The sequence below is a fragment of the Mustela erminea genome, chromosome 4 (assembly GCF_009829155.1).
Source record: "Mustela erminea isolate mMusErm1 chromosome 4, mMusErm1.Pri, whole genome shotgun sequence".
In the NCBI taxonomy this organism is placed as follows: Eukaryota; Metazoa; Chordata; class Mammalia; order Carnivora; family Mustelidae; genus Mustela; species Mustela erminea.
Window position 1 is genome coordinate 93,574,106 of NC_045617.1, and position 27,175 is coordinate 93,601,280.

At 45.2% G+C, this 27,175-nt stretch overlaps 1 protein-coding gene across 1 annotated transcript in view; it reads right to left on the reverse strand.

Moving 5' to 3' along the window:
• Positions 1-24,734, reverse strand: part of TNFRSF21 (TNF receptor superfamily member 21) — a 65,713-nt gene extending 40,979 nt beyond the window's left edge. The window contains exons 1-3 of the mRNA XM_032340203.1: positions 24,529-24,734; positions 4,667-5,315; positions 2,648-3,142 (exon numbers count right to left, since the gene is read on the reverse strand). Of these exons, the coding sequence (XP_032196094.1) occupies positions 2,648-3,142; positions 4,667-5,315; positions 24,529-24,615 (1,231 nt within the window). The 5' untranslated portion in view covers positions 24,616-24,734. The remainder of the gene's footprint in view (positions 1-2,647; positions 3,143-4,666; positions 5,316-24,528) is intronic.
• Positions 24,735-27,175: the final 2,441 nt, after the last annotated feature.

A 27,175-nucleotide genomic window follows, 5' to 3' on the forward strand; every position in this document is an offset into this window, starting at 1 on the left:
AATGATTTAGAAAAATTACTGTACATATGTACAATAATGACTTATGATGGGGCAGCATCCTGATAAACGCAGCACAGGCTGAAAACATTGTTTAATAGAGTAAGTCATGAGTGCATTTAATACATCTAACCCATTATGCTCAATTAAAAAAAAATACACCTCATCTACCAAACATCACAGCTTAGCCTAGCCTACCCTATCCATGCTCCAAACACTCTTATTAGCCTACACCAGGCAAAATCATCGAACACAAAGCCTATTTTGAAATAAAGCGTTGACTATCTTACGTAATTTACTGAATGCTCTACTGCAAGTGAAAAACAGAACAGTTATTTGGGGCCATAATGGTTATAAGTGTACTGGTTGTTCACCCGTGGGATGTGATGGCTGACTGGGAGCTGCTATTGTCCAGCATCATGAAAGAGGATCATACCGTGTATCACTAGCCCAGGAAAAGATCAAAATTCATAATCTGAAGTACAATTGATTTCTACTGAAGGCATATCATTGGCATCATCATAATACTAACAAATCTTAAACTGAACCATCATTAAGTCGGGGACAGTCTACATATATATATACTGTATATCATGTGTTATAAAACATTAGGCGCGCCTGGGTAGCTCATTCTGTTAAGCGTTTGCCTTCAGCTCAGGTCATGATTCCAGGGTCCTGGGATCCAGCCCCACATTGGGCTCCACACTGAGTAGGAAGGCTGCCTCTCCCTCTTCCTCTGCCTTTTCCTTCACTCTTGCTCTCTCTCAAAGAAATAAAATCTTTAAAAAAATTATATTATATATACTATATAACATTATGTGTAACTAATATTATATGTAACCTATTAGTCTATATTATGTATATGTCATAATATAAAGTCTGTATGTATTTTTATGTAAAAAGTGCAAAAAATAAAGCAAAAGGGCAAAATTTAACAATAGTTCAATCTGGGCAAATATATCACTGGTATTTTTTGTACTATCGCCAATTTTTCTGAAGTCTGAAATTATACCCAATCAAAAATATACTTTACTTAAAAGGAGGGGAGAATTAAAGCCTTTCTTCCCCAGCTGGGTTGCCAGCAAAGAGATGTCTTATTCAAGTCTATGAAAGCTCTATCCCAGGTAGGATGTTGGCCTCAGTCTGATTTTCACTCTGTTTGGTCATTCACACAGACTAGCAAAAGGAAGTAAAATGAAGGTTTGTTTTTGTTTTTTTTAACTTTCTCTAAATATCGGATTATAAAAATTCCATGTGCTTATTATAGAAAATTTGCGGAAAAGAACAGAAAACTAATAAGGAAAATGAAACATACATAAATTCCACCATACTCCACCAAAGTGGAAGAAACATTATTTTTATTTTGGTGTATTTCTCTTCAGTCTTTTTCCCAAAGTTTTCAGAATTGGGATTATATTGTATGAAATGTGTAGCCTGTTTTGGTTTTATTGTTTTCCTTTAACCTAGTATTAACATTTTCCTATGTCATGGGTAAAAAAGGAAAAAAAAAAAAAAACTTGATTCAATCTTCAATGGCAATACGTTTTCCACTATATGGATATGCCATAATTTACTTATTCACTTCCCTAAACCTGGACAACCGATTATTTTCAATTTTTACTTATTACACATAATGCTGACTTAAATGTGTAAGACCTTTGTGCTTAAATCTTTTTTTACTATATCTGGTTTATACTTTTATGACAGTCACAAAAATTAAGTTACTGGGGCAAAGGGTATAAACATTGTTAAGATTCAATGCAAAAAAAGGTCAAACAACTTTTTTTTTTTTTTTTAAATGTGGCCTATGCCTTTGTCTTTAAGGAAAAAGGAGACACCCGAAGGGGATTATCCAAACTTGGGGCTGACAGCTCAGGGAGGATTTAAAGAAAGGGAAGTTACTGCATCAAGCTCAAACCTGCAGTCTTCAGACCAAATTTCGCTGCGAGACGAGCTCTGTAAGCTGTTGCTTGTCTTTAGAAAAGGAAAAACTGAAATGTCCTGGCCTGTGTCAAGGCTGGCTGCTAGGCAGAAGATGTAGGGTCCGGCCTCAGATGATAACCAGTATATTAAGCTTAGGGTCTCTACAATCTAAAAGATCTATCCTCTTGATAGAAATGGGATCCTAAAAATTCAAGGAGGGGAAAAGCACATGTGAGAAAGTGATAGGAATCTCTAAGCAAGGTTCCAATTCAAAAAGGCAGACTTAATTAAAACAAGTTGGATTTTCTGCCCTCTAACTTTTCAGTAGTCTGGTATTGTAGAAGCAAGCCACCCAACAGTAAGAGGAGACGTGGAGTCGGGCCCGTCCGTCCTGAACAAACCACCAGCCTGGGTCAAGGACACTGCCAAACCTCCAGGAACACTACCTCCTCGCTTATTAAATGACACGGTTGAACAAAGTCCCTAGGTCTCTGGTGTGTCAACAGTCTCCTCTAAATGTGCCAAGGGGAGAAAAGGGCAGAGTGGTTATTCTTTCTGAACATATTATAGCCAATGCTGACCATGTCACTTTTCATAACACAACTAGATCAAATGGCCCTTGTGGATAGGAACACCTGGAAGCTTAGCATTTCCCCCTCTTTCCGGCAGCAAGGACTAAGAAAGGAAAGGCAGGGGGATGTGTGAGCAAGGAGAAAAGAGGGCTCACCGTGGCCATTGCAGTAGTAGATCCACTTCTCCCGGTTCTGGGTTGGGGTTGTGGATTTCTTCAGCCCTGCCTTTTCCACAATGGCGCTGGGATCCTGCCGGGGCCCCTTCTTCAGAGTCCTTGAGCTTTTCCGGATACTGCATACCACTATCACCACAAGCACCAGCAGCAGGAAAAGCACAATCATCCAGGGCAAGTGTTCATTGATGTCAAAATGCTTGTGTAAGTTCTGTCTGGGGTGACCCCTCTTGAGACCTTTGATGGGCGTGCTGGACTTCTCACCCCCAGTGGCCTCCATGGATGGCAGCAGCTTCAGGATGTGTCTATGGTGGGGGCCTTGCTGGTGGCTGACTACCTGGAGGTTTGGGAGGGTCTTGTTCACGCCTTCCTCACCCCTCGCTGAGCTTGTGTTGTCGGGGACTGTCCCTTCCTGGATGCCACTCGGTACCTTTGGTCTAACAGAGGCAGAAGAGTTGGATTCTGTTGAGTTCATGCCTAGAAAAAAAGGAGGGGGGAGAGCTTTTCTATATCTGGGGATCTGTATATGCCTCCTCTTCCTGCTCATCGCCACGCCAGGCCAGATAATGAAAGAAAAGATGAACTCTGGAGCTTAAGAATAAATTATATTGCACATTTTCGTAAAGACTCTAACAGCACCTTTATGTGGAAGGTAAGAACTAAACTTCACAGCTAAACTTGCTTCCTCATGGCCAAGTCAAGATCATCTCAGGGACCCACCATCTGAACTTCACAGAAGCTTCCCCTGTGCTTCACATACAGAGCAGACTCATGTATGCTCAGGGCTCTAGTCAGCTCTTCAAATTGGATCGATTATTCACAAAATTAGTTCCAACTGAATCCCTTTATTCTTCCTTTCCCGCTTTTTGACCATTTCAAGATACAATGGTAAAACTGACAATATGACTAAGCTAGGGAAAAGAGCTCAAATTTAAATCCAAATCTGACCAGTGAAAGCTCTGGTGAGACCAATCAGTGAATAAAACAAGGCTTTCTTAGGATTTATTATTAAGAGATAAGTTTTGGGCTGACAGCTTAGTGGACTTCCTTCAGAGAAGCTTCCACAGTAGTCTTCACTAAGGAGTGTAAGAGCCAGGTATTTCAAGTCCCAAGAGACAGGACCTGGATTGCATCATTCTGTGAGAAAACCTGCACAGGTCATTCCAGCTCTCTGAGCTTGTTTCTTCATTTCAAAATGGCGGTCATAAGGCCCTCCTTACAGAATTATCATGAAGGTCCAATGTAATCACACATGAAGAGTATGCTAGAAAGCACAACTCAAGTTGGCAATCACCTCAAGAAAATTAACCAAAAAGGATTTGGGAAAAAAAGAATAAATTTTTTATTCTGCCCCGGACCCCAAATCCTGAAGACAGCTAAGATACTCGATGAAGGGCATAAAATTGAAATCATTCAAAAAAAAAACAACTTATTTTCCAGATGTGAATGTTAGTTATCTTCAGCAGGCTATAAACGTGGTTGTTTCCCAAAGCTTCTAACTTTCGTTCCCCTTTTTTGCCTCACCTTGGTTCCCATATTTATCCCTCCCTTCCAGGCATCATGGTATTTTCTCCTCCTCTTCCTTCTTTCCTTCTGGCTATGCCTATCCAGGATTGATTCCATGTTGGAAAGCTTTGAATCTGAAAGGAACCTTGAGCATCTAAATCACTCATGTATTTGACAAGTTTGAAACCAAGGCCTAAAGAAGACTTACATAAGGTCACGCACTGTCCTTATTCCTCTCAGTTATTTATTTTTTTTAAGCTTTATGTGACCTAGTTTTTAGATATCTGATCCCCCCGAACAGAAAACCTGAGTCTAAATGTTTCTAATACATCCAAAGAAGACAGATTAAATTAGCCACAAAATGGAGGCCCCTTCTATAAGGGGTGACTTTGAAATACACAAAATGGAGAAAACATCCTTGATACAAGCCCATGTTGGGTAGTTCCATTGGGCTCAAAGACTTTTTCAAATAATGAACACATGAGGTTAAGTTACCTTTGGGAGCATAAGTGGAGGAAGGGACTTCATGGGATTCCATGTGCTCCGGATGTGAAAAGATGGCTGTGCCAGGGGCAGGTGAGGTCGTGCTGGAGGACAGAAGTGGGCCACAGACATTGTCTGCTTCCTTGGTCCCTGGCTTGATCACCACCATGTTCTGACTCAGACAGTCTGTGTATACTTTGCATTTCATCACACTAGAAGGCACATCAGAGAAGGTACCCCGAGCACACTGCTTACACCGTACATCCTCAGTCTCCGTCCCTTTCTTCCGCACACCCCAACCCACGGGACACACCGTGTGGGGGGCGCAGGTACCATTAAACTGGAACATGCCAGGTGGGCAAGCACATTCTCGGTCAGTCAAGGCAGCACAGGGTAATTTCTCAACCATTGGCCGTGGGCATGGCTGACTACAGTCATGGCATTTCTCTATGCCATTCTCATGCCTGGTAAAGGTCCCCACAGGGCAACTGCTACAGACACGCAGGCTCGTGTTGGTACAGTGCTCAGACACATAGGTTCCTGCCGGACACTTGTCACAGGTTAGCACCTGGCCGGTGGCATGGTCGACATGGCGATATTTGCCAACGAGATTTGGGGCCTTTGGGTCTGGTTGAGCGGTGGTGGTGCTAAGGAATCCGAGCTGAAAAGAAAGAAAAGGGGAGGGAAAAGGAACAAAAACCGAGAAGGGGTTACATAGGAACAGAGGAGAAGAAAGGATGGAACAATCCCAACACCACCACCATCATTCCCATTAAAGATCTAACCAGTCCTGCAGCCTCCTAACACTAATAGAGCGACACAGTAGAAGGAGAGAAATACTCCAATTCCATCCTGGGGCCTGACCTACTAGCTATGAAGCTTTGGTTTTGTTCCATGACCTTTGCCTCAACTTCCTTCTTTTCTGTCTGTTTAATGGAGACCGCTCAAATCAATTGTAAAATTCAATTGAGAATATGAACATGTAAGCACTTTTCTTTATTTTCAAAATGCTACACAGAGGGTCCTGGCTCGATCAGTTGGTACAGCATGCGACCCCTGATCATGAGTTCAAGCCCCATGTTGGGGACATAGAGCTTACTTTAAAAAAAATCTTTTTTTTCAAAGTTAAAAAATTTTTTTTTAATTGCTGCATAAAAGAGAAAAATCCTAATGCAAGAAGAAAATAACTTGCTGAGTAGATGTCTTCTTTCCCATGGCGCAAATGCTGTCATTTCTTAGTACCAGGATGAAGTAATGGAGAAGCGGGATGGAATATGGTCAGGCTGCTTCTGCTGGAGCACCAGATTACGCACATGGACTTCAGTGATAATGTCGGAGTTTTTCAAAGGTTTTGTCAATGCAAAGCCAAACATCTTTCAGTTTTGGTTTTGTTTTACTTGCAAAACAGAGGCAGGCCCTTGGCATTCTTAATTTTCTTTAAACAACAGTGTTGTTGCTTTTAGAGGTATATCCTGTTTGCTCAGCCCCTAAAGGCCATGGTCACACTGGAGCATGGACCTGCAGACACCCAGGAGGTCCGGGCACAAAGCTGGGCCCAGCAGGGACTCCACCCAAGTAAATTTAATTCATAGGACAGAAACTTCTCCAAGCTAGATGGGATTTTATAGTACCTTCCCAACTGAAAAGTTGGGAGATAGGAAATTATATTTGTGGTAGTAAATCCTGAGGTCCCTCTGAGGGTGGGGGGAAAATATTTAAGAATGAATATTGAGAGAGAGTTTTTCTGCACGAATGAAGATTGAGAGGTTCCAATGGGGAAGTTTCCATGGTCTTCTATAAAATGGAGAATGGTTCTGTGTCAAGAAAATAGTGGCCATGGGGTGCCTGGGTGGCTCAGTGGGTTAAAGCCTCTGCCTTCGGCCCAGGCCATGATCCCAGGATCCTGGGATGGAGCCCCACATTGGGCTCTCTGCTCAGCAGGGAGCCTGCTTTCCCACTCCCGGCTCTGCCTACTTGTGATCTCTGTCTGTCAAATAAATAAATCTTAAAAAAAAAGAAAATAGTGGCCACCCCGTACGATCAGATGTCCATCAGGGCAAGCTTCTTCCAAATTAGTACAAGGAACTAACAGAATAAAACAAGAATCTCTTCCAAAATTGATCAGAGCTCCGGTCTTGTTAGCACCTTGAAAGATAACCCAAGATTCAGTTCCCCTCCACCTCAAAATTTAACAATTTGAGTCAAATGTATCTCCCTTGAAGTCCCTTATCCTGTCCCATACCTGCCTCCAGTTAAACAACAATACCGAAAACAAATTTCTGGCTTGTGAGAATCTATTCATCCTTTCCTTAATGTGGGACACACAAAAAAGGGCTAGTGGTTGATTTTTCTCAGTGAGAAACTTAATGGCATTTGGGACTGAAGGGGAAAAAAAGTCTCTTGTTTGATAATGGTAAATTTTGTACTCTCTCCCCTTTCTGCTTTCTGGCTTTCTTTCCTGTTCTTGGTCCCTCCATGTGCAAAATGTGCCCAGCCCCCCTCTTCTGCATCTGGCAGGCGTACTGGATGGAGGGCATGAAGCCACCGCCCTCATGTGGAGCCCGGGTTCCATTTGGCAAGCAGCTAAGGAAAATCTCCTCCCTGTCTCCTTGATGCCCAGGAGGTGGCGAAAGGGCCCCTGTTCCTATCTCTCCGAATTCCTTCCCATCTAGTTTCTTAGCGCAAAAGCACTTTTAGATGACCACAGGTTCTAGAATGTGAAAGATGTATAAATAACCTAAATGGCAGGTTATTACACTTGAGCAAGCGAGTTAAAAGCAGAGAAGGCAACGGGAGACCTGGTCAGAGGGCAGATCTAGTCAGAGGGCGGAGGTCGGAGGTCGGGGACAAACATCACCCTGCTGTGCTGTGGGCTCTGAGTCTGGCCCCCTACCTGTGCTGGAGGCTGGGCAACCAGCCAGGTACATACCTCAAGCACAGGGTGGTGGTGAACAGCACCAGTGTGTGCGCTTGTGCGTGTGTGTGTGTGTGTGTGTGTGTGTGCTTGTGTGCACATGCACATGCCCAGGCATAAGGTTGGGGCTTGTCTTCCTACAGCTTCCCTTCTTTCCCCAGGGCACACACTTGTTGGGGATCCATCAACCCCCCCAACTACCAAATTACCAAAGGCCCCCCCAGCAGCACACAAAACCCACCTCCAAATCCCACAGCACCCACACTCTTCCCCACTCATTAAGCAAGATTTTTCAGTTCCTGCTTCATTTAAAAAATAACCAATCAAGTTTCTAACTAAAGCAAAGCCCGGGGCTCTTTAATGGCATCATGTGAAGTAACCCGCTTTAGACAAGGTGGCTCTGTAAAAGGACCTTTCATTACCTCAGCTTACAGGCGGCAATTCCAGCTCCTCCACACAGAGTTAACAACGATGCCTCAGGATCTCACCGGGACTGAACACTAGAAATGAGATCTGGGCAAACACTAGGCATGACGAACACACGGTCAGGTATTTGTTGAAGACCTACTACGTGTGTATAAGGCACTATGCCACAGGCTGACAACAGAACCTTGCAAACTCTATTCCAGCCCCACGGAGTATATCTTCTTCTTTTTTTTTTTTTTTTTAAAGATTTTATTTATTTACTTGACAGAGATGACAAGCAGGCAGAGAGGCAGGCAGAGAGAGAGAGGGGAAGCAGGCTCCCCGCTGAGCAGAGAGCCCGATGTGGGGCTCGATCCCAGGACCCTGGGATCACGACCTGAGCTGAAGGCAGAGGCTTTAACCCACTGAGCCAACCAGGCACCCCGGAGTATATCTTCTAAAGCAGGACAGACGGAAACACCTAATTACATCAGGAATTACTTAATTAGAACTGAGATTACTGCTGAGGAGAAACACGAGTCCTGTGAGGGGCAGGTGAGCAGGTATTTCCCAGCTGAGGGATGCTGCAGAAGTGTGTAGACTCATTCTGAAGGACAGAGAAGCAGAATGTAATTCTGGGCAGGGAGAAGGGATGGCAGATTAGGCAGAGGGAGCCCCACAACAAAAATCTGAGGCAGAATGAAGCTCTCCCTCAAATGAAACACAGCAGCCATAGTTAAACCTGGAGAGGCTCCACGTTGATCCTAATCCAAAATGCAATGAGAAGTCACTCTTCATTTATATTGGGGAGTGGAGGGGAAGAGACATATAAACACATTTGTGAATAAAAAAGTTAACTGGCAGGAGAGCAGAAGGTAGAAATGGTTGGGGTGAGAGTGCATGGAAAAACCCCACTCAGAAGGTGAAATTCAGGGGTGGCCTGGGTTAAGGGGGTCCATGGAAAGAGAAGACTGCAACAGATTTGAGAGGTCAGGGCATCAAGATTTGGTGAATGATTACCTATGGAAGGAAAGAGAGGAAAAAACCAATAATCTTCAAATTGGACTCAGGAGACCCCAGGATGGAACACCATTCTTGAGCAGGGAGGGTGTACCTGTGGCCCATGGCAGGGTCCAAAGCTAGGGCTCTGAACTCCCCATTTCTCCAATTCACCAATTTGCTAAAGAGGGGTGAGGCAGGCAAGTAAGAACTCATTTGAAGGAAGGATGACTCCTTAAAGAAGTTTGAAAATCACGGCGCTTGAGGGGCCTCTAAAATCTCCTCCAATTCCAAAGTTCCAAAACCCATCTGAGCTACAAAGCTGGAGGACCTGCTCCTTGGGTTCTTTATGATCATGATCACCGAAACCCTCCTGTAGGGAAGAGGTGGCAACATCCCTTTCTCTTAAGAGAGATACGGGTGGTCCCTGAGAAGTTACTGCCCTAAAGCCTTTTAGTTGCCTGAAGGCTAGTCTACCACTAGAACTTTTCCCACTAGCAGGTCCTCCAACTTTGTAAAAATGATGTAAACATCATCCCCAAAGACGGTTCTGGGGCTGAAGCAATGGGCAATGGAGAGGGGGTAAATCAAGTTAAAAAAAATATATATTTAAAAATGTTTCCAGGTGCCTGAGTGGCTCAGTTGGTTAAGTGTCCAACTCTTGATTTCGGCTCAGGTCATGATCTCAGAGTTCTGAGATGGAGCCCCACGCTGGGCTCTGCCCTCAGCATGGAATCTGCTTGTCCCTCTCACTCTGCTCCTCGCCCAGCTCTCATGCTCTCTATCTCTCTCTCTCTCTCAAATAAATAAAATTTTTAAAAAAAAAAAATATTCCCTACAGAGGCCCCTGGGCGGCTCAGTGGGTTGAAGCCTCTGCCTTCGGCTAGGGTCATGATCCCAGGGTCCTGGGATGGAGCCCCGCATCAGGCTTTCTGCTCCGTGGGGAGCCTGTTTCCTCCTCTCTCTCTCTCTCTCTCTCTCTCTCTGTCTGCCTCTCCGCCTGCTTGTGATCTCTCTCTCTCTGTAAAATAAACAAATAAAATCTTAAAAAAAAAAATGCTCCCTACAAAATGTAAAAACAAGTTTAGATGATTCCTAAAAGCGAATGTTAGGAAGACTCCTGAATCAGGAGACACGGTCATTGAAAACTTCAAGAGAGGGAAACAGAGCACTTGAAGCTGGTTCCACCGGATGAAGATCTTTAATTCTCTCATTTGTACATAGGCAGACAAACTAAATCAGAGATTCACCCCAAAGCCTCAGGCTTCAAACACAGTATCAAAGCAGTTACCTGGGAAGCTTTTTTAAAAAAAATCCGTATCCCCAGTCCCTCCATCTGAGACTACTGTGGGTCTGCAATAGAGCTGGGAATGTATTTTGTTTCTAAGCTTTCTAAGTGATTCTGATGCCCAGGCCAAGTTTTGGCCTCCATGAACTAAGGCAGGACCCCTCTGGCTCTAATCTTCCCTGATTCTGAGAACTCCTCTGGAGAACTCCCAATTTCAATGTCAGAGTCTTTTTCTTTGCCTCCTACCCAACCTGCTATACTTTTTACTGTTTTAACAACAAAAATCAACCTTCTTGGAATGATTCCAACAATTATAAAATTGAGTAAAATGCTTAAGTCTCTACCTAAACCCCACTCCTCCTCAGTGAAACTCACAGGTAATTTTAGTGCGTATCTTCCCAGACCTTTATCTGAGCTTTCACACATAATACATACCCCTGAACTTCAAGTTGGCTGTTTCCATTACTTTTGGGTTTGCTTTGTCTCACATACCGAAAAGGAATAGGCCATACAAACTGTTCTGTGATTTGCTATTGTTCATCACTGGACTCTGTCCCTATCAGAACACAAAGTCTATTTGATTCCTTATAATGGACCAAGTTCTCTTCAACAGGATGGCTGCATCTTAATGTAGAGATTTTTTTCCGACTGAGAACATGTGAGTGGCCTCCTTATCCATGCGTCAGGGTATCCGTGCATTCTTCTGCATTCCATATTCCTCTCTTTGCCTTCCCACTCCACATCCCTATTTCCCTTCTCTGTCCTTCCCATCCCAAGTAACAGATACCGCCAAGCTGCTCTCAGTCTTTCAAGACTCACTTCCTTCAAGGACAAAAGAAACCTCCATATAAGCCATACCTTGGAAGCTCTCACTCACACCCCTCCTCCCTACTAAGTCGAGTCTACTATATTAGTGTTCACAGCCTCTGGGAGGACCAGACCTGAATAAGAAATGATACTTGGGCAAAGATTTAGAAAACAGAAGACGTGTTTTTGTCCAGGCTCTGCCTTAAGATCAGTTGGGCCTGGTCTTACTTGCGTGTAAAATTAGTATGTTGGACTAGGTCATACTGAACTCGAACCTTCAAGGTATCTATGGCTATTGGTACAGTTCTACCTTCTCCACAAAGGCTTTACAATTCATCCTAGACACCGAGATTCCAAGCAGATGAGTAAACTCTTTCTCACGTTTCCTGTTTCTATTCTTCATTTTGGTGCCTAATTACATCTTGCTGGTAATGTTTGTTGATGGCCTCACAGGTGCATGTATTTATCTTCCCATAATGATTAGAAGCAGCTCAAGGCCAGGGACAACCAGGTAGATTGCATTTCCTTCCTTGCCCAACCACCTCAATAATGAAGACCATGGAAATCATAAACAAAGCAGCCTGGGGTCACCAAACGAAATCCCACGTGCCCTTATTCTTGTAAATAAGTTTTATTGGAATGCAGCCATTCATTTAAGTATCACCTATAGCCGCTTTCACAGTACAATGGCAGAGCTGACTACTTGCAAAAGAGACCATATGGCCCACAGATCTAAAATATTTATTATCTGGCCCTTTACAGAGGAAAAAAAAAAAAAAAAAAAAGGTCAGCCAATACCTGCTCTGAGCAGTCCAAAGAAATGTCAAAAAGTACCAGGACCATTCATTCACAGGAACCCTCAGCCCTCCTCTAGAGCCTAGCAATGAGTATTGAGTTCTTGGTTTCCTTTATTGGCATTCCAACTCACACACCAAATCTGATCCTTTTCTCCCCTGCTTAAAACTCACTGGCTTCGCATAGGACTTAAGATGAAATGCAAACTCTTCCAGGGAAAGATCCTCCCTGCCCTCCTCTTCCTAACTTTCCCATTCTCCCCTCCATTTTCTTCCCCTACATCTACCATCATTTTGTAGTTGTACATTATCGGTGTGCTGTGTATTCCCCTCTGGACTGCAAACTCTGTGAGGGCAAGGAGTCTATTTTACGTACTGATGCTATCCAAGCCCCCGCAGCCAGTACCCAACTCGTGATCTACCTGACAAGTCTTTCTTGACTGAATGAATGAATTTTCAGACCATAAATAATCGGAAGCAACAAATTAAAGGGTAATGGCAGAGGAGGTTGCTGGAGCACAGGTATAAGAGCAAGTGCGAGAAAACCAAAATGCCTCCACAGTGTAACCGGAATAGTTCAAGGGGGAAAGCTGCCTGGCACCCTTCAGTAGAAGGCCAAACAGTATGTTTCACCTTCAAACACCCTAAGGCCACATCACTGTTTTAATAGAACCATAACTGGTGTACAAGAATTACACTCAGCAGGGTGCTTTCGATGACAGGCACATGTAATGAAGAATTTAAAACATCCCCCTGTAAGAAATGATACTAACTTGTTACTTGTAATTGTGAGAAATATAATGAGATTATTCTTCAGAAGTCATTTATGTTCCGTCCTGGTTTAAACTTCAGTTATTTGGAAAATTTCAGTTATCCAGGACAACTGATTTCATGGACAACAATGGGTAAACCACTAAATATCAGCGTGCCATCCCAAACTGTACAGGATATAGGAGGGCTATGAAAACTTGTTCAGCAACCAAAAGGTAAACACCAGGACAAAGCACATTTCAAAAGAAAGAAGAGGTAGCTCTAGAATGACCAGCTATAAAGGCAGGAAGACAGACTGTGAGTTTGCTACAGAAAATGTTTAATGGTGCATAAAACTAATATTTTAAGAGGGATCTCAGTTACTGTGATATTATAACAAAGATAAGGCAAGCAAATTATTCCTGAGACGTGACCATAAAATATGCCCACTGATGATCAAAGGCAAAAGCCAGGCAGAGCGAGGCACCCCCAGAATATCTGGCCATTTTATTATGAGAATCACATTAAATTTACAATAACAAGACCCTGACTGCTAGGAGTTCTCCAGATTCGAAGGGAAAAGAGAAGGGTACAAAAAGGAAAACTCCAAGGGTAAAAGCTTCCCCAAAACACAGACCACACTGTTCCTAGGTATGTTATATAAATTTGGTCAGATCTTGCATTTCCTATTATCTTCCCTGACTTAAAAAAAAAAAAAAGTCTTCTGTTGCTAAGGCAAAAGCAAGGACTGCTTTTAATGCCAGAGAATATAAAGAACGCCAAGGCTAGAATGTGCTGACTCCAGGACTGGAAGGAGGCAAGCTCAGGGCACACTGGGAAAAGGAAAAAAACAGGCACAACTTAACCCAGATGCTGTCTTCCCGGGAACCTGCAATGTAGAGGAGCATGCGCACCCGGCACGGAGTCCTGGGACCACAGACTTCGTCCTTCTTTGCATGCCCACGGCTACTTCTGTAAGTAAGTACATGTATGTAACCCCACTTACATAGAGAAACCACGTTATAAACAAGACAGTGATAAAAGGTTTGGGGGAAATACTCTTCTGTGCTCACTAAGAATTTATAGAATCTTTCTATAAACCAAGGCAAAACTACCACCACCAGCCAGCACAGCAGTTCCGCCAAGAAAGCATCAACAAAACCTATTTTAGCCTGGCGTGTGCTTGGCAGGCTCTGCCTACCAGGTCCTAGCTGGACGATGTCGGGGAGTGACCCAACCCATGTCTCCGTTTCTTCATCAGTAGAGTATAGATAATGGTAATACCCACCCTCCTAAGATTGTTTTCAGAATTATTAAGATAGGTGAAGCACATGGGACATGTGTTGACACAAGTCCCCCATATAGTTTAGTTATTTCAATGATCACTCCTCCTTACTTAGCATATTACTATAGTGTAGCCTCATTCCCTTGGGATTAGGCAATCTTTTTTTTTTTTTTTAGAATAGTGTTTTTGTTTGAGAGTGAGAGAGAGAGAGGGAGACGCAGACTCCCCACTGAACAGGGACCCCGAACTCTGTCTTGATGCCAGGACCCTGGGGTCATGACCTGAGCCCAAAGCATACCCTTCACTGACTGAGCCACGCAGGTGCCCGGGGATTGGGCTATCTTTTAAGACACCCCAATTAAAATGCAAATGTCCAATTCCCAAGAAGTGTATCAGAGACTCCAAATTTATAAAGCTGTTGCCCTAAAACATCCCGTACTAGACTTGGAGCATTCTACAAAACAAAACAACAACAGCAACAAAAAAAACAAAAACAAAATACAGACTGCATGGTGATGAGTTAAAAGACAAACAAGGGCCAACCAACACTTCAAAAAAAGGCTTAATAAGGGTGGAGCAGCCAAGCGACTGACTCTGGATTTCGGTCAGGTCAGGATCTCAGGGTCATGGGATCAAGCCTGGCACCGGGCTCTGCGCTCAGCGTGGTGTGTGCTTGTCTTTCTCCCTTTGCTCCGCTCTCTGGATCTCTCTTTCTCTCAAAAAAATAAATAAGTAAAACCTTCAAAAAAGGCTTAACATATAAACAACATGTAGCAAATGAGAAAGAACAAAAGAGAAGAAAGGATTTCCTACTGACAAAGTACACTTGAGACAAATGGAGCAGAATCTCAGCAAGCACTTTCTGGAATGAGTTCTCCTGACCGAGTCCCACAAAATGCTGAGGACCCCCAGGTACAAACACTGGCGAACACACTCCCCCCACGTGCCTGCGTTTTTATAGCCCGCAAGTGAGGAATGACTTTTACATTTTAAACAGTTGCAGCAGGGGGTGGGAATCAAACGAAGAATAAAATCTGGGGACACGTGGCAATCTGCAATTCAGATTCCGGGCTCCACAAATAAAGTTTTACTGGAACACAGCCACGGCCCTTCTTTTAGGTACTGCCCAGCTCTGCTTTCAAAGTACAAAGGTGGAGGTGAGCAGCTTCCATAGAGGTCACACGGCCCGCAAAGTCAAAAATACTACCTAACTCTTTACAGATAAATTCTACCAAGCCCTGGCCTACAAGTTAAGGAAAGGCTTCTGTCGGCAGCCCTCAGAGAGGCACAATTAACATTAGCTATTAAAGGGCTGATAGCTCCAGGAGGCCCAGCAGGGGAGCTGCAGAAAACAGTGACTTTGTTGAATACGGCATCTCCCCAGCCCATGCGATCCTCTACTCGTGCAAGATGTATGAACATCCTGCAGAACACGCGGACCCAGTTTCCACCACCAACACAATAGGGACGGCCAGAAAAGTCAACGAACCCAACATTAAAAAGATCAGGACCTACTTTAAAAAAATGTATGTCCTACACAGCTACTAAAAGCTTATTACAAAAATGTTCAGGAGGTTAACATAAATTCCACTCAATAGTTGAGACAGAGGGCGACATGAATAATCATAAAGGTAATTATCACATGGATAATCTTAGGACATCCCTAGCAACTCCTAAAATGTACATGGGCACAACCAAGGACCCTTACCTATCTATATTAAAGCAGCCTAAATAAATAAAAAGGATAAACTCCAATGCTGGCAGCCTTGTGGGTTAGAAGGCACATTTATGGTTCCTGGTGGCAGTCTAAATTAATTCAGTCTTTCTAAAAACAAGCTGGCAATGTGCTGTTAGAGCCATAAAACCATTCATTCATTTCCTGTGACCCAGCTCCATTTTGGGAAATATACCCCAAAATACCTCACTTCTGGGAACAACCCAAAAGGCAAAAGAGCGAGTGATCTGTACAGAGACACCTTCATCAGTGCTGCCAGCCTGCAGAACAATGACAACAGCCCAAGTGTCCGACAAGAGCAGGATGGCTCCACACACCGCCAACCCGGGGATTGAAGCTTGAACTGCAGACATCATAGGCACCGCAAATTACTAACACGCACGCAAACTCTGGGGTCCCCAAGCCCACCCACCCTTTCCCCAGCTTTGCCCTTCATAGTAATCAGACCACCAGCTCAGGAACCAGGGAGTCAGCCTTGACTACCAAGTGAAAGTGGTCATGCTTTCCCTCAACTCCTGCCCTCTCACGTCTCACCAGCAGTAGACCTTGTTCAAAACCTTTAAAATCTATCTAGTAATCCCCACCTTCACTGCCACTCCCCCAACAGAACCATCACCCCCCACACACTCTGAGCTAACTGCACAAGAATCCAATTGGCCTTCTGTATCTCCACTTCCCCTTTCAAATCCATTCTCCACAGAACTGCCAGAGTCATCTTTAAAAAAAACAAACAGACAAACAACAACTCATTAAAACCATATTATATGGGCACCTGGGAGGCTCAGTCGGTGAAGCATCTGCCTTCGGCTCAGGTTATGATCCCAGGGTCCTGGGATAGAGTCCTGCATTGGGCTCTCTGCTCTGTAGGGAGCCTGCTTCCCCCTCTGCCTCTGCCTGCCTTTCTGCCTACTTGTGATCTCTCTCTCCCTGCCAAGTAAGTAAATAAAATCTCAAAAAACAAACAAACAAACAAAAAAACCCTTGAAAAAAATAAAATTAAAATAAAAATAAAATATTATAACCTTGCCTATAATTGTACACCCAACAACATCCTGACATGTTCAGACCTCTAAAAGCCTTGTCCTATCTGGCCCCTGCCTGCTGCGCAACTTCAATACACAGTCCTTTTGCCCCCATTTGCTGAGCTCCAACCGCGGTGGCCTTCTTTCTACTCTCTGAGCACGTAGGTTCCTTCCTACCTCTGGCCCACGGTACATGCTGTTCCTTCTCACTGGTGTACTCTTCCTTCTGCTCTTCTAGAACATCACCCTTTCTCTCATCCCCGATAAACTATTAACTCCAAAGGGAAGGACCACGAGTGGTCTTTTACTATCATATACCCAAAGTCTAGCAATGCCTGACATTTTGCGAACTAATTTAGCAATGCACCAGAGATATTTATTAAACTGAGTGAAAAATATAAATATATCTCTGTAAGATAAAAAAGCTACATAAAGAAAAGCAGCCTGCTTTTCTTGCTATAAGCCACATGCTACAAGCAAGCATGTAGACATTAATTTTTACCATACACAAATGTTTGTGTATAAAGAATAAAAATGAATTGGGAAGAGAAATTCGTATCCACTAAGTTCTTCTAGTTGCCAATTTGCTTGAGTTTAAAATGTTCTGTGTTGATAACTCAAATATCCTTCAGCTGTAGCTCAAAGTATTGAGATGTAGCTCAAGATCCAACTACCTTTAACCTGTCTAGAATGAATGAACAGTCAGTTTAGAGCAAGATCCTTCTGGAATTCATTCAACAATCATTTATTGCTTAACTAGTGTGTGTCAGGGCATCAAGCCAAAATACGAAGATGAATAGCACATTGTATGTTGTCTTTAGGAAGCTGAAATGGGGATAACGATATTGGCCTTGAGCATTCCAAATGAGGAGTGAAGCACATCCAAACCTTGTCTAATTTGGTATTTTTCTCCTAGACCAGATACACAAGATTCAAACCAAAAAGGAGAGAGGAGCCATGGACTCCCAGAAGTAAAGGAAGAGCCAGGAGTGTATCATAACTAGTTAAATTATTCTGGAAACCTATCACCATGTGCCTTTGAATCTTCTCCACCTCCTGCCCTCCATTTCTCTTAATCCTGATTACGCTGACCTGGCCATACCTAGGATGAAGTCAAATAATAGTCTGGTCTCATGTGTTCCTTGGGAAAGCAGAATTCCATCCTCTTTCCCAGAACCAATGATTAAGTTTCTTCTCACTCTTTGCCTTTCTTTAGTCTGCTCAGCATCTGCAATCTAGGAAGAGACGAGGAAAGCCTGCTGACAAGAACGCTAAAAAGTGCGTGGGATACACCATACACAAAAACATGACTTCTGGGACCACGCACATGGGGACGTCAGACCAGTTTCTATGAGACCCAAAAAGTTAACCGGTACTAGTAACAGATGAGACAAACGTATGCTCTAATCCCATACAAATAATCAGGCTGGCAGCAAAGAAAGCCCTACCCGGTCCTCAAATTCTCAGGAGAAGTGAGGGAAAACTCCTTGCTAAGCAGAACCCATGTCACACTGTTACTCACTAAGCAAATATTTTTCAAAATGACCCAACTAGCAGGCAAGCAAAGCATCCATTCCCTATTTTTAACCTTTCAATTTGCGAGAGTATCTTTCCATCTCCACCATGGCACCACTGCCTGTCAGAGTCACACCATAGGAAAATGCTTGCCAGTGGCTCCACACCCTCGGCTTTCAATCCACACCCGCAGGTTGCTCTCGCTTACAGAATAGGCTCCTCTGGCTAAACTTCCAGGCGCCATCATGGAGGCGAACTGCTTCCCAGAGAGAAAGGGAATGTTCAGCTCTCGGGTAAAATCAGCCCCTTAACAAGAAACAAAATTCCAGGGGCATGTGAGTAGCTCAGTCGGTTAAGGATCTGCCTTCAGCTCAGGTCATGATCCTGGGGTCTGGGGTTGGAGCCCTGCATTGGGCTCCCTGCTCAGCAGGGAGTCTGTTTCTCTCTCTCCTTCTGCCCCTCCCCCCACTTGCACTCTCTCTGGCTCGCGCACTCGATCTCTCTCTCAAACAAATAAAATCTAAAAAAAAAAAAAGAAAAAGAAAAAGGAAAAGGAAAAGGAAAAAAAAATTCCAGTAAATTAAGGTTATTTGTTTCCTCCTACAACTTGGCAGAAAAAAAGCAATGTGTATCAAGGCCCTGGGACCTAGATGAGAATCCTCTCTCTGGAAGCTGCGGATTGCTTACCTGACTCCTCTTATACCTCAAACCCTCATCTACCAAATGGGGCGAATACCATTACATCATGGACTTGAAAGATTTACGGAGATCCTTTGTAGAAGGTATTCAACACAATATCAGTGGTAAGGACTCAATAAATACGAGCTCAGTAATTCAATATAAATGATTAATATTAACAGCCATTAATATTCCTCCCTTCTGGGTTTCTGTTCCAAAGCCCTCTTGAATCCACAGTGGCTCTCCTGTGATCCAGGACTCATAGACTCACTCCTCCCCTTCCTCCTAAAACATTAAATTCGTGTTTCTTCTCCCAAAACGCATCTGCATACAGCTCCAAGCCGTGGATCCGCCAAGCCCTTCCGTTGGCAGAAGAGCAACGGGAAAATTCTGTAAAGATCAGAGAATGAGCCTTGCTTAGGACTTCACTTACCAAGCCCCCGCTCCTTTTCTGTGGGTTTGGTTTTGTTCTTTAGTTTAGAACAAAGCCTTCGACACAAATTCCAAATCTTCTAAAGAGGAGATGGGGCTCCATTTAGCTCCGTGGCCTGACTCCTCCCCTCTGCCAGGCCCAGCCTGCCCCTGCCTGAGGTCCCTGTGAGCAAACTTTCCCACCACTGTAAGGGTCAGTCTCTACCTTCTGTGTGCTGTCGTCTGTTGGGGAGGGGGAGGAATCTGGATAGCCAGAATCCAGGAAGATTGGACCATTCCTGGCGGTCTTTCCCCCTCTGAAGAATGAGGTCAACAGCCTCATATCACTGAAACCACAGCTTTGAATCAACAGCCTGAATACAAGTGCACTCCGCCTCCCTGCAGTGCCAAGGTGAGCACACGCTCCCTGACATCTGCCAGGTGCCTCCCTGCTTCTAACCTCTGCCCGGCTCCTCGCCCCTGGACTCGGCCTGGAAATGGGAGCCGGTGGGAAAGCCAGATGGCAGCATACAAGCCAATTTAGGATTCTTTGTTTATTTTTTGGTATTTGACAAATACAAACACTGGGGTAAGGCCCGTATTTATTCATGATTTGCACCCCCATTCGTAACAAAAAAAAAAAAAAAAAATCAAAACTCAATAGCCACTATCCCAGCAGCACCAAAACCCAGTATCCTCACGCCAAACGGGGATTCAAATTTGGGGGGATAAGTTGACTCCTATTAAGGCTTCAGGTTTCATTCCATCAAACACACGAATCTGCGCCTGATGATCCAGATTGAATCAGCTTCAAATGGTCATCGGGCACATGCCCAAAGGCGATGACATACTCAGGGCTCCTTCTGTCACAGAAGAGCAAGCATCTGAGTTTTCCAGGAAGTTGCCGGTGACCTGGCCTCCGCAGAATTTGCCAGGCCTGTTTGGGGGAAGAAGGCCAACAGCGTTGAGGGCTTACTGGAAAACAGACACCGCCACTTATGCAGTAAAAAGTCACTCAATTCATGTGGGCTCCTGAATAGCCTGGCGAAGCTTCTGACCATTTCCCAGCATCAATCAGTCAATCAGTCAAGTTTCCTTAAGTCAATTATGCTTTATAAAGGGCCAGCAGAGTACAAAACCAATTTGCAGCTTGTCTATGGAGTCACCAAAGAAGCTTTACCCTTCATCTTCGCAGATGGGAGTCAAAGGTACAGTTCAAGTGTGATGTCTCCATATTCTGATCTACGATGCACTAAGTACACAGACCACCCATTACTTGGGCCATGCCTCCTTGCCTCTATCCAGTCGGGCACACCTGGAGGCGCCTTCTGCGCCCAGTCCTGAAAACAGGGCATTAACCCTTTGGACCACATCGAACTTGCTTGCCTTTGTGCAACTGTGGTCACACTAAAATATGTCCTTTAGCTGATTGGTGGATCTACAACTATTCAGTCTAGGGTTTTTTCTTCAATGTAAAGTAGTATAATATACATTCTATCACAAGGAATTTTTTTTTTCATGCTGATTTGGTTTGATTGTGTATTTGACTTATACTGGAGCCCTGTGGGTTTGGGACTAGCTCTAGGCTAGTTTAGTTCATTTGAAAGCTTGATCCTCCACATTTTGGCAACAGGGATGGCGGCTTCATGGCATACATTAGAAACCCTGCATTCCAGTACATGTCAGCCCTCCCTATTCTGAGTATAAGTGGCTTTTCCTACTAATGCTAATGCATGTTATTCTGAGATTCGGGAAAATTTTTCTTCTGCCAGCTTTCAAATTAACTAAACTAGCCCAGAGCTACTGTAAGTAGTTTAAAAATTTTAACATCAACCACATATTGTATTTTACTTTGAATACATTCATCCACTGATTCCATATCAGCTCATGAAACCCAACTGTCCCCCTTGATAGCCAGGTACGTTTTACATACCATAAAAACTGTGCCTGTGGGGCACGATCCAAATCCTAATTCATCCCTGGGTTCCCACTGCCTAGTAGTACAGTGCCTCTGTCGGAGTGGGTGCTCAGTGTAGGTTTGCGAACATGGGACTTTATCCATATGGTTCCCTTCCCTTCGGACTGCCTCACTGCCAACACTCTGTGGGTCCATGCAAAGCAAGCCCCCTAAGGGCAAGAGGCATCTAAGAGTGTCCTGTCATTCTGGACAGCCTTTCTAGGGCATTTCTGAGCACTGACACAAACTTAGAGGCTTCCCTTATCTCCCCTCCAGACTTTTGGCCTGGAACACATAAGTTTTTATCTTTCCATTTGTGGTTTACTTCCCAGTATCATGCAGACACCCCAGCTCATCGGAAACAGAAGTACGAGGAGCAAGAACACTTTCTTCCAAAAGCACTCATGTAATTCTCATTAATATTCTGCAACAAACCAAACCACCAGTCTCAACTTTGCTCCAGTAAGCCTTCTCTGCGCCTACATTTCATCGTCTAGCAATTTGGAGTTGTGAAATAGGCAATGTGGCACAGGAGGGAGCAAGGGCATGAGCTGAAGAGTCAGGTGCTCTCGGCTCCTGGCCTGAGCGTCATCACTGGCGAGCTGTGTGGCCAGGAACAAACCAATGAAGTTTGCCCAGCCTACATCTTCTCATCTGTGAAATGGAGATAACACTTTCCTGCTTCACAGAGATGTTGGAAGTAAATGAGATACTGTATATAAAGCATAGTTATACACTGACACATAGTAATGTGTGTGTGTGTGTGTGTGTGGCATTATATGTTAGGTAGCATGTGTTTTTTTAAAGCTAATTAAAGCCATATGAAAGTTCTCTTCCATACAGTTAGCTGGTTGTCACAAGAAAAAAGTGTAAAAAATGATGACGATAACAAATATTGTCACAAAGAAGGAAATACTTGAAAAACAATGGTAACTGGAAGCCATAATAAACTGGACATTTTATTGAGGTTTTTTTTTTGGTTTTTTTTGTTTTTTTTTTTTTTAAATCTAACTGCAATAGATGGGTAGGGCACTAACTTCCCTGCTATCCCGCGGTGTTCTGAGTACTTGCCATATTTAGCTGGGCTCCAGTGCCTGGTGTCTGTCATTTTCACATGGCTAAGAATCCCAGTGGGATAAATAATCCTTATACCAATATCATGACAGCATCGTTTTATACATGAACAACGTCTATCCTGAGGACTGGAGCTTGTAGACTGGGATGGAAAGAAGAAAAGACATTGCCTCCCCATCCTGGTTACATCAAGGTTACAGCAAAATCCCTGGTGATCCCTGGTACATCCTATCCATCACCCTTCAGGACAACAGGGTCAACCCCAAACCATTCCATGGACTGAAGTAGAGCCTTTCTATTAGTTAGCAGGAGAAGGAGGACTCTTATATTAAACATGAGATTGCCTCTAAGCTCCATTACAAATTTCATTTTTTAAGAAAGACAGCCAGGGGCGTCTGGGTGGCTCAGTGGGTTAAAGAAAGACAGCCAAACTTAAATTCTCAGGTCTTTAGTTTAGCAGATCCAGTGCACAATTTTTAAATAAACTGAGTTTAATGATTTAAGAAAAGGAACTGAACTCTTTCTCAGTTGGTTAAAGCAACCTACACTTTCTTACATGGAGACTTGACTTTGGAGCATCTATTTATCTCGTGCTCAACTGTAAAATGAATGAAATATCACACTGATTTAGGATTTAATCTAGGAGTACACTCTATAGGGCATGTAATGATCAGATATTTAGAGAACCTGGACAGGCATGGGGGGGGGGGGCAGGGTGCAGGTAGAGTAGTAGATGGAAGGGGGAAACTCAAGGATTGATTTAACTCCACTGATGTTAGGGTCATGGACTGAAATGGGTTTCTCTACACACCCAGATGCATTACTGGAAGAGACTCCCCACTTACTGTTCAGCAGCCCCCCACACTTATATCAAGGATACAGATCTTGACTTTGCCAATACTATAAACGGGCAGGAAAGTCTCTGAAAGGCGACTGGGACTTGCCTCATTATAAATGCTAACAGCACCAAACTTTTCTTTAGTCTCTCTTTCCCCCTTAAAACCCACACTCACACAGGGAACCAGAGCGTCTGTAGGATGAATTCCCAGGCCATAGCAACTGCAGTGCCCTGGGATCTAAGAGATCTTGGCTGACCAGGCATTAAGCCCTTTTTGGGAAGGAGACAGCAAGCCTGCCTTTCCCTTACACAGCCCTGCCGTGAAAATAGGCTCTTGTCTTTTGTTTTTGTGTGAGTTTCAGCTAAGAATCTCTGTTCTCCCTGCAGAGAGAAAAAGATAGGCATGGGAAGCTTATGGTGACTTAAAGGTTTGATCTCATATAAATTTTCTTCCACTTAACCCGGACCCTCCCCCTCTAACTTTTAGAAAGGGGAAAGGATCTGGGGGAAGTTGGGGATAAGTTCTGGGTCAAGGGTGGTTTCAGGCTTTGACCAGGTAGGTAAGTGAGGGAGGACGAGCCAGAGAACACGCCTTGGAACTAAATGCACCTTGGGTGCTTAAGAAGGAACCAGCTCCACTTTGCAGGGTCACCTGCCTGGCCACAGGTAAAGAAGGGATAGGACAGACTGGAGAAATTCATCTTCCTTTATGTAGAGCCCTCTCCCCCTCCCCCCACTCAAGGGCCCGCGTGCTGGCTGGCTGGCAGCCGGCGCTTTGGAGGCGCCTGATAGTGGGTCTAAGGGTTCTTTTCTTGGCGTGCAGAAACTGGGACCCACCCGAGCCAAGGAGGCGAGGTGGGGGAGGGGCTGTGCGCCCTGCTCGGGAATGCACCGCGCGGGCGCTCCCGGGTCCCCGGCAGCCGGCGCGCACCGGTACCACTCTCCCACTGCGGTAGCATCCCGACATGACACTGCAGCTGCAACAAAGCGGCCGCCGCCGCCAGCCCTCACAGCCCCGCACCGCAGCTCCGGCCCCGCACCACGCGGAGTGGGCAGCGGCCGGTGGTTGTGGGGTTGTGTGGAGGGGGGTGGGGGCACCAGAGGTCCGAGTAGGGGGGAAAGCTCTGAAATGCGCAGGAAGCCGGCTGGCCACCTCTAGCGCCTCCTCCAGCGCAGCCAGACTGCAAGGAAAACAGTTCGCCTACGTTCCAGAGTCCCGGCTGAGTCCGGTGGCTCCCCCAAACGACCCGGATACCTTCCCGGGTGGCAAGCCCACCCACCCCCCACCCCAGCCGGGTGGACCCCGCGCCTCCCGCAGCCCGGGCCCGGGGTCCCGCCCCGCTCCCAGAGAGCGGCGCCTTCGGCTCCGGCGCGGCCGTCCCCGGTCCCCCAGCGCGCTCACCAGGAAAAGCGAGCCCGCGATCATCGTAGCTCCCGCGACGCGGCTGCAGGAGGCGAGGGCGGTGCTGCTGCTCGCGGAGGTCCCCATGGCTGAGCCCGGGGCTCGCAGGGGCGCCCGGGGCGCGTGGCCCCCCGGCAGCTGGAGTCGGCGGCTGCTTCTGCCCAGCGCCGCATCCACCGCCGCCTCCCGGGCCGGGAGCCCATCTACCTCCAACACCCCATGTGCACTGCGGCAGCCGGGCGGCCGGGCAGAGGAGGGAGGCGGCGAGGGAGGCTCCGGGGGCGCTCAGCACCTGCCCAGCGGTGCGGCCGCCCGGGCGGGGAGAGGCAGCGGCCGCTGCAGCCCGCGCCTCCCCGTGCTCTCCTCCGACAGCGGCTGCGGAGAACCAGGGAGGAGGGCTGGGCGCGGGAGAGCAAAGGAACAACTTCCCATAGCGAAGCCTCCAGCCACTGCCAACCACCCTCCACCGCTGCCCAGACCGGCCGGCGAGGGACTGAGTCGGGTGGCCGCCGGGCGCGGGGACACACGTGGTGGCGCCGAAGGGGCGGGGGATCGGCCCTTTGTGATGTCACCCGGGAGGAGGCCGGGCTCTTTGTGCGATCGAACTGGGAAGGCGTTCCAGGTAGAGCGAGGAGGGAGAGGGTGCCCCTTGGCGTTGGCTGAAGAAATTGCAGCTCCTTTTTGACCCAGGCAAGCCGCTGCGGGGGAATGCACGCCCCTGACCCAAATTTACTTATTTTTCCTAACATGATTCTTAGTAAATTATTTCTGCGACAGGCACCGTTCTGCTGTTTTTGACGACAGTGATTAAAAACAGCCAACGACCATGGAACACCTAGATCAGAGGCGTGCCAAAATTATACCAGTGACTTAGTTCTCAAACCTGGCTGCCCTTTTGAATAACCTAGAGGGTTGAAAGCGTATGTATGTATGAATAGACCCACCCCAGAAATTCTGATTTAATCGAAAATGGGGTGTGGTCTGAGCATCGGGATTTTTAAAGGTTCTCGGGGTGATTTTTAATATAGAGCGAAGTTTGAAACTTCTTGGCTAATAAATGCAGTTAAGGAAATCCAGACTGAGAGTTCCAAACTCAGAGGCCCTGGAATTGGGTCCGTGGGTGGTCTTCAAGAGGCCTTGGAAATCCTTGAAATGTATGGGCAGGTGCATCTTTCTAATTAAGGATCCAGTGTTTTGAATCTGATTATCACAGAGATTAAAAAAAAAAAATTCTTCTCCCCAAACAGCGTTAAAAATTTTTGAGCTGAGTTTCAAATGCCTTTGTGGGTTGTGGGCGGGTGGAAAGTATGTTAGCACCCTGCTTCAGAAGTAAGAACAACCAGAACATTATCCTGGCTGGTTGACATCTCCTACATTTCTGAATGTGAGCGAGGACCTGACATCCTTTTCTTTGTTTCACCTGCAGGGAGTCAGTCCCCTGACTGTGACTACCATGTCTGGGACTGTGGTGTCTATCATGTAGCTTCTGACTGTTCAGAGTATGCTCTATTGAAATTACCACTTTTACCATGACGGTTCCCCAGTCCTTCGTCAGCCTTGGTGGTACCGGGCTTATTCCAGCTTTCTCGACCCTATTTCAAGATAACACACTTTCTCAGTTACCTGTTTCAAGACTCACTATCCAGTACTCCTGAAGATAACCTTCTATTAAATACAAGTGTGAACTATTCATTTTCTGATGAATATATTTGCTTTGGTCTTGTTCTGTGCATGCTTTGAAGATAATAAAAATACGAAAATGTATTCCAGTCTTTTATTTCAAACATCTATTAGTAAAGAAAATGATTACCCATAAATATTGGAGGTGGGCGATGGCCATAATATATCAAAAATTTTCTTCGTTGCTCCTCTTCTATATCCCTTCTGCATCTTACCTATACACAAGCCTCATGATTGGTATCCCTGCCTCTGGTTTTGCCTGGACCTCTCAGTTCTGCAGTAAATCTCTTCTTCACACCCTAAGGAAAATGAGCTTTTTACAACCCGTCTGATCATGTCATTCCCTTGCCGAAAGCCCAACAAAGAACCCTCATTATACCCAATTTGAAGTTCAAAGTCCTAATAAAACTATTCATATTCTGAACTCTGGTTATGACTCAACCCTCGCCGCTGCTACAAGGTTGAGTAAACATCACAAATATGACACACAGAGCCTTTACTTCCTATATTCAGTTCAGTTTTCTATCCCCATTGCTGCCAAGCCTTACAGACCCCAAGGTCTGCATAGCAATCCCCTTAGATCACTGTATTTCTTGACTATGTGGTCCTTGTGATTCTTCCAGACCTTTGTTAGGTGTTGTTTTCATTTCCCCTCCTCTGCTTTGGAATTCCAATGAATCCACCCTTTACCACCAAGCTCAAGCGTTACTTCATCTAGGAGCTTCCGTGATGCCCTCTTTTCACCTTCTCTACCCTCACTTGGAAAGACTTAGTTGTTTGTTCCTCTCGTTTTTTTCCCAGATGGCTCTGTTACAGCATGTATGACATTATACTATAGTTCTCTTACCTCTCCATGTCCCTACCCAAATCTTGACTCTTTGTAGCCAAAGTCTTTATCTTAATCATCTTCAAATCTCCATAGCCATAGTCAAGATTCAAGATATTTACCTAACTCAGTAAATATTGG